At 39.5% G+C, this 14621-nt stretch overlaps 1 protein-coding gene across 1 annotated transcript in view; it reads left to right on the top strand.

The window, feature by feature from the left end:
- The window catches only part of kalrna (kalirin RhoGEF kinase a), a 734185-nt gene that overhangs the window by 675758 nt on the left and 43806 nt on the right, over window positions 1-14621 (top strand). Inside the window, exons 49-52 of the mRNA XM_072261937.1 lie at window positions 134-375; window positions 6754-7001; window positions 8225-8360; window positions 10406-10465. Coding sequence (XP_072118038.1) covers window positions 134-375; window positions 6754-7001; window positions 8225-8360; window positions 10406-10465 — 686 coding nt within the window. The remainder of the gene's footprint in view (window positions 1-133; window positions 376-6753; window positions 7002-8224; window positions 8361-10405; window positions 10466-14621) is intronic.

The raw sequence follows: 14621 nt of genomic DNA, 5'->3' as shown, positions 1-14621 counted from the left end.
TGCTGTGTTTGTGACAATGCCATGCTTAATTCTACTTTAATAAAATTGACAATGAATAAATATTTTACAAATCATTCCTGTTCTGTTTGAAACGTGTCCAGATCCTCTCACGATTTCTCCATCTTTGTTATAGCACTGCAATCGCCAATTGAGTATATGAAAAGAGAAAGTGGCCCGCAGCCCTTAGGGAAAACACAAGCAAGCAGGATACCCCAGGCCAATATCAGAGCGCTCTCCTCTTCTCAGACTGGATCTGAAAAGCCTCTCAAATCATCGGTTCACAGTCCATCACTTCCCCCGTTAAAGCTATCTACCTCCAATGGAACTACAAGTATCGATGAAGATCAGCATTATGGAGACTCTGAGCAAATCAAGGTACCTGCACAAGAAAGTCTTCAACATAATTCCATAACGTATGGATAGCCAGAGGAATTAACACTGGTGCGCATCAGTAATTCAAGTACTTTGGGTTAATTATTCCAAAGTATTGATGTGATTGCATGTTACCTCAGTTTGTTCAACCATTCCAGCAAACTCATTATGACAATAATACTCTAAGTTAATGACGTGGACAATCTCCAGACAAATGATCAAACATTTGTAATAGTACAATATCTGTTTCCAGCGGATCATGAATGGTGACACACTTACAGTAATATAAATATTAGTTGTATTATTGGATTAATGGGTAATAATGTAATGTGTACATAAAATTATTAATTAAAACTTTGAAGACCAGTTTGCATTCTTGTTCAACTTCCCCTAGCCAAGATGGGGGACCTTTGCAAATTACAGTCCAAATTATCTCACTTCAAACAGTCCCAATAATATAAGGAATTAAGCTTCATGTGTTCCAAAAGTTATTTGGAGAGGAGTCAATATATATGAAATTCTTAACGTTACTAAGGTTTCCCTAAAATTTAACACTTTCGAGACATTGTTATTTTGACTTGCCACATTTTAGACCGGATTCATTGTTGTCAAATCACTATAATGTTCTTGTACAATTAAACTCATCTGATTTATATCATCAAAGTGTTTAAAACAGTTCAAATTAAAAGAGTTTGATCAGCTGAGTAAGTGGGCCAAGGAATGTCCCATGGAGTTCAAATAAGTGTGAAGCTTTGAATTTTGGTAAGGCAAATCAAGGTAGGACGTTCACAGTAACTGGTCAGGATTTTCACAGTAAGTGGTTGGGCCTGGGAAGTTGTAGGATAGAAGGGCTTTGAGTTTAAGTACAATGTTTCCTGAAATTTGAGTTACAGATAGACAGGGTCATGAAGTATTTTGGGACACTGATGTTCATCATTCATGGCAACTGAGTATTGAGGCTAGGAAGTTATGTTGTGGTTGTAAAAGATGATTGTGAGACCACTCGTGTAGTATTGTGTTCCGCTTTGGTCATTGTTATAGAAACTTTAATATTAAATTGGAAATAATGCAGAAAAGATATCCAAGGATGTTGCCAGGACTCAAGGGACTGCATTACAGGGAGGCTAGGACTTTTTTCCCTTGGAGAGTAGTAGACTGAAAGGTAATCTTATAGAGGTGTATTAAATCATGAGTGGCATAGATAGGGTGAATGGACTTGATCTTTTTTCCAAGGTTGGGGAATCGAGAACCATTCAGCATAGGTTTAAGGTGAGAGGGGAAAAAATTAATAGAGAATTGAAGGGCAACATTTTTACAGAAAGGATGATCAGTTTATGGAATGACTGCCAGAGGAAGTACAATAACAACTTAAAAAAAAAACATTTGAACAGGTACATGGGCAGGAAAGCTTGGAGTTTATGGACCAAACACATGTGAATGGGTCTAGCTTGTATGGCCATATTGGTTGCTATGGACCAGTTGGGCGCAAGGGCCTATTCTCAAGCTGCATGACTCTATGACCATTCAATCAGACTACATCCACAATACAAACGGTGCTTGTTAACTTGCAAATGGCAAAATGGTTGAGCAAAGCCTTCCAACATTCAGTCATTCAGATTACCAAGATGCTACGACTGAATTTCCAGCATATTTGTGATAAATAGCAGTGATTGTTTTTTCTGATTGAGAAAATTTTGGGCAGCAATTTCTCCTACTTAGTAATCAAAAATTATTTCCACATTTTTCAAACCATCTTTTCATAACTCCTGCAAATTTTCCATCAAGTTCCATCAAAGCCATTCATGGGAGTATGTGTCCAATGTGACCCAATAGCTCTGAGTGGCTTTACTCTGTGGAATTGGAATGCGATTCGTAAGAAATAATAACTGATGATTCAAGAAATGTGTACTGACGACTTATAAGGTTGGATAATGTTCTTTGAATCTCTGTTTGGATTTTACTCCACAATGACTTGAATTTCCCTTTTATGCCACTCATGGCATTAACTCACTGGAAGAGTTTTGTACCAGAACATGGGTATAAAAGTCTACACCTTTTTTTTATGTGGAGGAGGAGGGCAACACAGGATCAAGCAAAGGAGAATCGATGGCATTGACCAAGGTATCACAGCAATTGTCATCACTGAAGGCATCTCTCCTAATACCACTGCCTGATTTCTTTCCTTCAATCTCTTAACCTTCAAATAAAAGTATATTCTTTCAAACTCTTTATCTATTTTGCTACATCATAATAGCCCTCTCACCCCTCTAAGTATTCTGCCAAATACATTCACTAATGTGCAAATAAATGTATTTTCTTACAGAACTGACTTTAAAATCATAATGACATAATAACACACAATCTCTCTTATTACTGTTTAATTACAAAGTCATGAATGCACATTTTACTCTTGTGCGTGTTCAAGGTGCCACTCAAACCTGAGTTGCAGTTGGTTAATTTCTCATTCTCCACAGAATGCTGAGGACTGGAATTGCCCTTATCCTGCCATGGGTTGCTCCTGGCAGAGTGCCACTGCCTGTTCAATCTGTGCCACTTGCTCTTGGATGGTTTTGGCTTTCATGAAGTGCTGGAGGAACTCAGCAGGTCAGGCAGCATCCATGGAAACGAGCAAAGAGTTGATGTTTTAGATTGAGACCCTCCTGCAGTCCTGATCTTCAGATGCCGCCTGACCTACCAGTTCCTCCAGCATTTTCTGTATTTTGATTTGGATTCCCAGCATCTGCAGACTTTCTTGAGTTTACATTTTGCCTTTCATGTGCTACCGTTGTGGTGCTCTTTACCCAAAATATGATATTTGTCTGTGCCTTCTGAAGAGCCAGTCGTGCCTTGGACCAGCTTCTCCAATGACGCTTGATCATTCGGTAACAATTCGATCGTGAAAACCTAGAACCACCGTGACAGCCACACTCAGTTTATTTTCTGGCAGCAAATTGATTTATGGGCAGAGAGTTAGAAGACTGGGCCTACACTTTAGAATCTGGAAAGATGATCAGTGATCGTGTTGAATAAAGTAAAAATTTTAGGTGCGGTCATGATGTTTGTCCTGAATGGAGTATCTAGAACCAGGGGGTCAATGTCTTAAAGTGATCCCCCTTTCAGAACTAAACTGACATGAATATCTACCCAAGTGGAGGCTCAGTCACTGAGCATATATAAGACAAATAGGCTTTTCGATATTGGGGAAATTAAGGCATTTATGGTTTGTACAGGAAGATAATGCCAAGATTGCCTGTGATCTTATTGAATGGTGGAACAGAGGAAGCAGCCCAGTAGTGCCCCACTGCTTTGATTTGTTATGTTCGTATATCCCTGTGGATTCTAAGGCTGCAGTATTTTCCTCTGTGGAGGGGAATGCAGCTCCTGATCCTTATCCACTTCCTAGCCAGGATCTATTGGAAATTAAAACATCGATGCCTGATAGTAAGAAGAAAACAAAACATTTTTGATGTTCTTGTGAAAACACAGTGTTTGCTGAGAGTCACGGTGGTTAGATATTGACTTCAAACCTAATCTTTGGCAAGGTCCTGCATGGGAGGTTGGTCAAAAAGGTTCAGTCACTTGGCATTCAGGTGGAGATAGTAAATTGGATAAGACATTGGTTTTGTGGGAGAAACCAGAGAGTGGTGGCCACTCTAACTAGAGGTCTGTGACTGGTGGTGTGCCGCGGGGATCAGTGCTGGGTCTGTTGTTGTTTGTCATCCATATCAACAATCTGGATGGTAATGTAGTAAATTGGATCAGCAGATTTGCTGGTGACACCAAGATTAGGAGTGTAATGGACAGCAGGGAAGACTATTAAAGCTTGCATTGGGATCTGGACCTACTGGAAAAATGGGCTGAAAAATGACAGATGGAATTTAATGCAGACAAGTGTGAGGTGTTGCACTTTAGGAGGACAAACCATGTAGGACTTACAGGTGAGCAGTAGGGCACTGTGGAGTGCAGTAGAACAGAGGGATCTGAGAATACACATCCATAATTCCTTGAAAGTGGTGTCACAGGTAGATAGGACATAAAGAGAGCTGTTGGCACATTGGTCTTCATAAATCAAAGTGCAAGAGTTGGGATGTTATGTGGAAAATGATGGTGAGGCTGAATTTGGAGTATTTTGTACACTTCTGGTCACCTACCTAAGGAAAGACATAAATATGATTGAACAAGTGCAGGAAAAATTAACAAGAATGTAGCCAGGACTTGAGTTATAGGGAGCGGTGGAACAGGCTCAGACTTTACTCCCTGGACCGTAGGAGAATGAGGGGAGATTTGATAGATGTATATAAAATTATGAGGGGTACAGTTAGAGTAATTCCAAGCAGGCTTTTTCCACTGGGGTTGGGTGAGACTAGAACTAGAGGTCAATGTTTAAGCGCAAAAGTTGAAATATTTAAGAGGAATATGAGGGGAAACTTCTTCACTCAGAAGGTGGTGAGAGAGTGGAATGAGCTGCCGGCAGAAGTGGTGATGCAAGCTTGATTTCAACATTTAAGAGAAATTTGGATATCTACATGGAGGGGAGGGGGATGGTGTTGTTGCAGGTCGATGGGGCTCAGCAGAATAATAGTTCAGCACAGACTGAAGGGGCCGAAGGGCCTGTTTCTGTGCTGTGGTTTTCTAAGAATCTCTTTGATCGTTCTTGTGTTTTAAGTACCATAATTCAATGTTAACCTTGTAAGAAGGTACAACCGCAAAATTCAAGTTTATTCTTCTTCTATTTGCATCTACTGCGCTGGATCTACAGCGAAGGTGGGTAGAGGTGAGAATGGGTGTCTATTGCCCTTTCAAAATTCAGGAAGCCAAGAAAACGAAAGTCTGTAAGGTGCATTTGAAGGATTCAAAGGCAATATTCTGTTTTAAATAACTAAGCTGATGTCTGCAACGTACAGCAGGGATCACCATCGCCCATGCACATGCAAAGTCAATGTCAGGGTCATCCTGCAAGAGAAATAGACTGGGATTTTGTGTAATTTCTGGAAATGGAAGTATATCAATATTGAAAGTAAAGTTCTGTCTTCTCTCATCTGTAGCCCTACTCTGCAGATCTTAGTACAGATTGTAAATGCGTTGATGTAATTAGATTTAAGTTCAGTAAATAACAATGAGAATGATGTGCAGGTGGCAAGCATTTCCTTTCCTGCAGTTAGTTCAGATTTTATTCTCAGGCACTACCACATTGTGTTTCAATGAAGCCAATTGGGAAATGCAGAACCTTCCACAATTGGGGCAGTAGATGCCTGTGTGGACTGATTGGGCTCGCCCTGAAGGCGATGCATTCCTCATGTGTGGGCTGCCAAGGCATAGACTCGAGGCTGTCAAGATCATCTGGAATGTGTCTTCAGTATTCTGTGTAGTTGTGGACCAAGGACTTCCTAGAGCTAGTCATGATGCTTCAAATTTTTGAAGGAGGCTATAAGCATATCCTTAAATATTTCCTTCTGTTTAACTGGTAGTCATGACAGAGCTCAAAGTGGATTGTCTGTTTCAGCAGTTTGGTGTCCAGCACGTGAACATTTTACCAATTCAATTTAGAGGAGTTAAGGACTAGATACTGGTGGGGGGGGGGGGGTGCCTGGGAGAAGCCACTGATATTATTTATTCACCTTTCCTTTTCGTTAATTTGGAAGTTTTTGCTGCTATCTTTCCACTGCACTGGGATGCCTACCCAAGCAGGTCACAGAAGCATATAGGAGGGCAGGGATCAATGTTGACCAGAGGACTATAATTTCTTTTACCAATTTGAGAGATTGATCTTCTGGTACTTTTCCCCTCAATTGACCAAAGTTGTGCTGACACACTGAAGGGTGACAATGAATTCCTTACTGAGCACTTCCCTTACTGAGATATGTCTCAGCTATATAAGAAACTGTCGGCATTTTCCAGGGACACGTCATGAACCTTCATTTATTGTCAGCAGGTAACGTTATACAACAAGTACTGTTTTTCCTGTGACAATTGAGCGGAAGGCCCATTCTTTTTCATGCATTGGTGAGCAAGTGGATGATGACTTGGACTATTTTAAATATGGTAACTAAATAAGAGATGTGCAGATAAACAAAGTATTGTATTGTCTCACAAGATAGTTGGGTGGCAAAGCTTATTCTACATTTAATAGGGAATGTATTATTTGTGAATAGTTTTTCTTAAATGCACAATATTTAAGAGGGGGACATCTCCAAATTATGTATTAAAGTATTACAAATCAAATCAGCGATAAAGGAAACCTTATTGAATTTTACGATGTAGATTAAATATTCTCTCATTTTTGTGGATTATTTTTTAAACCCACTTTCCTGAAGATTAAAGTTTGATAAAACTATGAACGCAGACAGTGAATTCTAATTGGATGCTGTTTGCTTTGCACAGAATAACACTGCTGGATGCAATGGGACCTCTACCATGTTGGTCACCCAAGATTATGCCGCAGTGAAGGAGAATGAGATCTGCGTGTTTCAGGGCGAGATGGTTCAGGTTCTTGCCATTAACCAGCAAAGCATGTTCCTGGTGTACCGGCCTGCAAATGAACACTCCCCCGCTGCTGAAGGGTGGATTCCAGGCTTTATCCTGAGTTACACCAGTGACTACTCCACAGAGACTGACGAAGGAAGCATCAAGTAAGTGCCAGGTGCTGCCCTGGAAGCAGTATGTGGATGTAAAGAGAGAGATGCCGGGTTTTCCCTCCTGAGTTTAACCACAAGGCCGTTGGAACAAACTTCAAAAATACCCAGTGAATGCTGGATCTTCAGCTTAGCAGAGCTATGTCTGAAGGCTCTTTTTTCTGTTAATATTTGTAATGCAAGTGACAAGTATGCAGTCCTGGCACGTTTTATGTTAACCCTTACAACACTGATGTGGATATGACTGGACTGGAATTATGTTTATATTGTGTTACTAATATGTTTGTTTTGAATTTTATAAACATTTGGCACGAGGCCTAATGTTGAATTGAGGCCTAACTTCTCCTGCTGGAGAGAAATTGTTGTCTATGGCAATTTGTACAGCATGTATTTTTTTAAATTTTCTTTTAATTTCAAAGTTATTGACAGCATATTGTAAAAAAAAACATTTCTTTTTTTTTGTTTTGCCAGGTCTCCGACTAATACATTCCTGTACAAAAATATTTTGCACTATTTAATAAGCCCATATAAATAGTCAGGTTGTGCAATATAGTCAGAATTCTCTTTGTTGTACCTGTAATGTAACTAATAATAAATGTATTTTAAATATGTAAAATAAATTTGAATATGAGCATGTTTTAATTAAGTTAAATGGTAAAAGTTGTTCTGCTCAGTTCTAAAGTGCAGTGGTTAGAGGTGAAACAGTTATAGAGACTCATAATTGTTGCACCCTAGAGCACTTATTCCCTGAATTCAATGGATGTTTAGAGCTTACCTGGACACCTGTCTTTCAGCTTCAGATCACATTGTGACCAATACCAGTATTTCATTTTATTTGTTGGTTTTGATTAAAAAAATCATCTTTTTGCCAACACTTTTTGCCTTTTTCAACCTGTTTACATTATAGACTGTTAAAAGTGCATTATCAATGAGTCTTGAAGGAAATGCAAAACATTAACGTAGATCTTGTGAGATTGTGTGATGCAGAGCAGAGAAAGGTTAAAGACTGCCTAATCCGAGACGTGCTTCTTGCTAAGTCCGTTAGTTTTTCTACCAGAGGAAATAAGACATCTTGATAGAATTTGATTTGAGAGCATACTATGTTTTTTTTTCTACTGATGGCTACCAGGATTTTGGAAATGAAGTGGATTGTTTTTAGTCCCGTATCCATCAGAAGCCTAAGATATTCAAGTTATTTGGTGCATTTTTTGGTACAACAGGAAGTCATGTTCTTGGCATACATCACTGCATTTGAGAAAACGAGGAGAAAAGGAGAACAGTGGGAAAAATGAAGGGAGGTTTGAAACTGATGCTCGTAAACCCAAGGAAATTCTGACCAACAAGGCCTCTGTTAATGTGAGTAAGTCGACATTTAGGAGCTGCACATTCACACTGTTATTAGATCCTGATTCAAGGCATTGCTCCTGTGGGGTTATTCACAGATTACTGGCTACATTATTATTCCAGAAGAATTAAAATAATTGATGCCAAATGTAAAACTTTTATTTTCTAGAGTGGTGAAGCGAGCAATATTACCTCTACGATGCAGATTTTCCTGGTACAATCGGTGAATTAATACATTCATCACTCACTGTTAAGCAGGTTTTTCTGACCAATCTTCCACTGAACAAAATTAACATTACTGATTCAGTGGTGAATTATGCATCAAACTCTAAATCCAATTCACTAGACTAAATCTGATTAGAGTAAATACAATCCTTGCTGCCTGACATTCAAACATCAGCCTACTTCAGCAGCCTCTCAATAACAATAGCATCAGGAGCAGAAACCTCATTGTTGACAGTAATAATACTGATGATCTGTTATCACAAAGAGTCACCTCTGTTTATCATACAGATTGTGGTGTGTCTGGAGTTCTGAGAACACAGTGTATTTTCTGCTTTCGCTGGAATTGTGAATAAATTAAAAGTTTTTTTTTAACAACTTTGCTGTCTGGTATCTTACTCTGTGTAAAAGTGTGAGCTCACTCAAGGTACTGAAGAACACTTCCTTAGAAAACTAAAGTTGTCTTCCAGGTCCATTTGGCTATTCTAAGGATGGACTTCAAATGAATAACTTTAATAATTTCTAGTTTTACAATGAAACTTCTCCTACAATAACTTTTAAAATATTACACCCATTTCAAATGTGTGCCATCCTCAAAATGGCAGATGGAATTTAATGCAGACAAATGTGAGGTGTTGCACTTCAGCAGGACCAACCAGGATAGGTCTTACACAGTGAATGGTAGGGCAGAGAGGAGGGCAGTGGAGCAAAGGGATCTGGGAATACAGATCCATAATTCATTGAAAGTGGTGTCACAGGTTGATATGTAAGTAAAGAAAGCTTTTGGCACATTGACCTTCATAAGTCAAAGTGTTGAGTACAGGAGATGGGATGTTACGTTGAAATTTTGTAAGATGTTAGTGAGGCCTGTTTTGGAGTATTGTGTGTAGTTTTGATCACCTACCTACAGGAAAGGTGTAATAAGTTAGAAAATTTACAAAAATGCTGCCCTGTCAGGAGGACCTAAGTTATTCGGAAAGATTGAATAGGTTAGGACTGTATTCCTTACAATGTAGAAGATTGAGAGGAGATTTGATAGAGATATACAAAATTATGAGGGGTATAGATAGGGTAAATGCGAGCAGGATGTTTTCACCGAGGTTAGGTGGGACTACAACCAGAGATCATGAGTTAAGGGTGAAAGGCAAAAGAGTTTAAGTGGAACATGAGGGGAAACTTCTTCACTCAGAAGTTTGTGGGAGTGTGGAACAAGCTGCCAGTATAAATGGTGCATGCAAGTTTGATTTCAACATTTAAGCGAAGTTTGGATAGGTACATGGATGGTAGGGATATGGAGGGCTATGGTTCTGGTGCTGGTGAATAGGAGTAGGCAGCTAAAATGGCTTTGGCATGGACTAGATGGGCCAAAGGGTCTGTTTCAGTGCTGTACTTTTCTATGACTGCAGTCCCCATTCCCATATATGTAACCTCCTGTCTGATTTCATGTGCTACAGTTCTAAAGTGGCCATTTTCAAGGGTCTTTGTGTAATGACATGTCAGTGATCAGTATTGGAAATTACGGAACCCAACAACCAGTTGGATATCATTTAGGGATGAGTGTATAGTGCTGTGTCTTCATCAATTTTCCTAAATGTTTATTGCCAAATATACATTCCAGATATTGAGCAAGTGTGAAACTTTCTAATTTGTTACATTTCTTGATTAGATGTGTTGCAATGTAGAATTAAGACTGTGTGTGTGTGCATGTGATTTGTGGTTTTACTCATTCCTGCACTGGATTTGGCTTTAAAGTAGAATTGTTTACAAACATGCAATTTCACTAACCACTCTTCTAATATTGGTTTTGTTCTTTTTTTCCTCATGCTGCACAAAAGGAGTCTAACAGTTCTGAGGAATCCGAATGTGATGATCTTGATCCTAAAACTAGCATGGAGGTAGTAACAACTATTTTGCTTGTGCTTTTTATTTTTTTTATTTAACTGAGATACAGCATGTAATAGGCCCTTCTGGCCTTCGAGGCGCGCCGCCCAGAAATCCCCAGATTTAATCCTAGCCTAATCACAGGACAATTTACAATGACCAATTAACCTACTAACTGGTACGTCTTTGGACTGTGGGAGGAAACCGGAGCACCCGGAGTAAACCCACACAATCTTGGGGAGAACATACAAATTCCTTACAGGCAGCAATGGGAATTGAACCCGGATCGCCTGTACTATGAAGCATTGTGCTAACCACTGTACTACCGTGGCCACCCACAAAATATTGATGATCAAGGACCAATGATAATCAAGCCACAATTTTCTTTTTCTTCTATAAGATGGAGAGTTGCATTATTGACTTCCATTTTTTTGCTTATAGGATTATTTGAGTGTGATATAAATAAATGTAAAATCTTCAAAGATGCACAATTTATTTCAACCAGACTTCTAGGTAAGAAATTAAACTAGATGAGGTACTTGGCCTTTTGGGAGAAGTAAGGAGCAAAGGTTAATTTCTGGGTTTCCATCACCTTCAAGAAAGTCATTCACCACCAGACAAATTCTTCGAACATCTAATGCTTATCATCAACATCATCATGTGCCTTGTGTACGACATGGGCAATCATGGTCTTTCTATGACCATGATCATTCTTGGCAAATTCTTCTACCGAAGTGGTTTGCCATTGCTTTCTTCCGGGCAGTGTCTTTACAAGATGGGTGATACTCTTCAGAGATTGTCCGCCTGTCGTCAGTGGTCGCATAACCAGGTCTTGTGATATGCACCGGCTGCTCATACGATCATCCCATGGCTTCACGTGACCCTAAACGGGGTCTAAGCAGGTGCTACACTTTGCCCAAGGATAACCAGCAGGTTATCGGAGAGAAGGAGCACCCTGCACTTCCTTTGGTAGCAATGTATCTCCACCCCGCCACCCCATCTGAATCACAAATTTGGAGGGGATGGATGCCCTTGCCTTCCCTTTCATCAGTCAAAGAGCAGTCTTTAGAAGACTGCATAATGAAAAGTAGCACAATAATTTTTTACTCCCCTTTACTGTAGATTGTGTTAATTGTTCTTGTATTACCTTGAAGAAAACAAGAGAAATAGTTAACCTTGCATTGGTCTATATTTGGTATTTCAGCAAGATTAATGGAAACTATTAGTAGTGTTGAATGTATTACTTAACTGCATCTGCAAGATTTCAATTTGATTTAATGTGTGAAAAGACCTTAGTGTGAAAATTGAAATTATTTAATACATAGAATCTTGGAAATATGTATGACCATCAGTACTGAAATGAAAACACAAATTGCTAGAAATACTCAGGCAGCATCTGTAGAAAGAGAAACAGACTTAACATCTCAGGTCAAAGATTCTTCAAGAGAACAAATAGTTCTATTCCTAGTGCAAGAATGATCATATTTTAACTAAGTTAGAATTAAAAATGTCACGTCCCTTAGCTCTGTTCCTGGCATATCTCTTCCTTCGACAACAAATGCAAACTAAAGACAGCTTAAAGAGAAGGCAGGCCAATTTCAAAATGGATCCCAGTATTACTTGGATAATGTCAGTGAATGTGGGTTCTATTTGCAACCCCAGAAGTAGCTCATAATCACAGGAAACAGAGAAAAGCTAGATTGTCTGGCTCTGTTGTAGGCTAAGATATTCAGAAAAATAGGGGAAAGCCCTCCTGGTGGAAGTCTCAAGTGTTTCTTTAAGCAGATCAGATTTCACTGCTGAGTATCTGAAGAAACTGTGTGTAATACGTGCTGCAAAACAGTTTTTTTCTGCCAAATCACTTGGCAAAGACGCCTGAAGCATGTTACACAGCCAATAGTCATGTTTGGAGGGTAAAATAAGGCAAAGGAATATATGATAAATGTGAGAGTTTTGAGAAAAGTTAAGAAACATGTATATCCACAAATCCCAAACATAGTGAGCCTGGTTAAAAGGAAATAAGGCATCACTTTCCGAATTACCTGAGGCATAGAAATGAACAGCGGGGACAGAAGACACAAGAGACCACAGATGCAGGAATCTGGAACAAAAACAAAAGCTGGAGGAACTGGTCCGGATGAAGGATCTTGACCCCAAACATTGACTATCTATTTCCCGCCACAGATGTTGTTTGACCCTCCGAGATCTTCCAGCAGTCTGTTTCCAGCTGTCGAGACATTTTACTTGAATTACATACAATATTGATTAAGGGCACTGTGTATCTTTCTAGTCCCAATTTTACATGAAAGATGTGATTGCTCTAGAGGAGGAGTGAAGAAAAGTTATAATTTTTTTCTGAAGGTTTTAACTATGAGGAAAGATTGGATAGGTTGTCACAAACAAGAGAAAATCTGCAGGTGCTGGAAATCCAAGCAACACACACAAAATACTGGAGGAACTCAGCAAGCCAGGCAGCATCGATGGAAAAGAATACAGTCAATGTTTCCGGACAAAACCCTTCAGCAGGACAGGAGAAAACAACATGATGAGTACCTTTTAAATCTACTGCTCATCTTTTTTTTCTCCGGTCCTGCTGAAGGGTCTGGACCTAAAATGTCAACTGTACTCTCGTCCATAGATTTTGCCTGTTCCTTTCAACATTTAGTGTGTGTTGCTTGACAGGCTGTGTTTTTTTACCTAGACACAAGAGGGAGCTGTGGAGAGACAAATTGAGTACCTCGTACCTGAAATGCTTGGGACCAAAAGTGTTTCAGATTTTGGAATATATAATGAGATAGCTTGGGATTGCCATCATTTCCAGCTCTGAACTTATGTGCTACCGGTTAGCAGTCTTTATTATGCACTTGTTCATCACACATGTAGTTAACAATAAAAATTATTACATACTATTAATATAATGAGAATATAATGTGTGCAGGGTAACAAAAGCAGCATAGTATCGGAGAATACCCGGATCAGCTGTTGAACAACAACAGACAACGACAAGCTTCGAGTTTCCACCTCCAATGCCATGTTTTGATTAAAAGATTACAGTGCACTGTATTTGTATTTTAAGCAACACACATAAAAAATTCTGGTGAATGCAGCAGGCCAGGCAGCATCTATAGGAAGAGGTACAGTCGATGTTTCGGACTGAGACCCTTTGTCTCAGGATCCTATAGATGCTGCCTGGTCTGTTGCATTCACCAGGATTTTTTATATGTGTTGCTTGAAATTCCAGCATCTGCAGATTTCCTTGTGTTTGTATTTTAAATTTTTTTAGGTTTTATGTAAGGTATAAAAACAATCAGCATTGTAGACTTGTTCCGGTGTTAGATTTTCATCAGCAACTATCTTGACAAACTCATCAATGAATTTCTCTGCTGCTTTGTGATCAGTAGACACATTATCACAAATATTTAAAAATTTAATGCAGTGCCTCCTATTAAATTTCTGCAACCAGCCTGCTGAATATTCACAATTACCTTCAATTTTCAGTTTATCATGTGATATGTCTTTGCTTGTTTCATATTCTGCATACCATTGTGGCATATGTTCACTCCAATGCTGAAAAATCCACTTTTTCAATACAGGGTCGAGATCTTCATTTTCCCTTTATGCAGTGTTTTTCTATTTTTCATTCCCTTCTGTTCATGTGAGGTCACTTCTCAGAACTATCTAATGCAGAGTTGACTCTGTGGTTAAGAAGGTGTGCGGTGTTTTGGCCTTCATCAATAGTGGAATTGAATTTAGGAGCCAAGAGGTAATGTTGCAGCTATATAGGACCCTGGTCAGACCCCACCTGGAGCACTGTGCTCAGTTCTGGTCACCTCATTACAGGAAGAATGTGGAAACTATAGAAAGGGTGCAGAGGAGATTTACAAGGATATTGCCTGGATTGGGGAGCGTGCCTTATGAGAATAGGTTGAGTGAACTCGGCCTTTTCTCCTTGGAGAGACAGAGGATGAGAGATGACCTGATAGAGGTGTATAAGATGATGAGAGGCATTGATCGTGTGGATAGTCAGAGGCATTTTCCCAGGGCTGAAATGGTTGCCACAAGAGGACACAGGTTTAAGGTGCTGGGGAGTAGGTACAGAGGAGTTGTCAGGGGTAAGTTTTTTACTCAGAGTGGTGAGTGCGTGGAATGGGCTGCCGGCAACGGTGGTGG

This window comes from Mobula birostris, chromosome 6 (genome assembly GCF_030028105.1).
Source record: "Mobula birostris isolate sMobBir1 chromosome 6, sMobBir1.hap1, whole genome shotgun sequence".
NCBI lineage: Eukaryota > Metazoa > Chordata > Chondrichthyes > Myliobatiformes > Myliobatidae > Mobula > Mobula birostris.
This window is presented reverse-complemented; position numbering and strand designations above follow the sequence as displayed.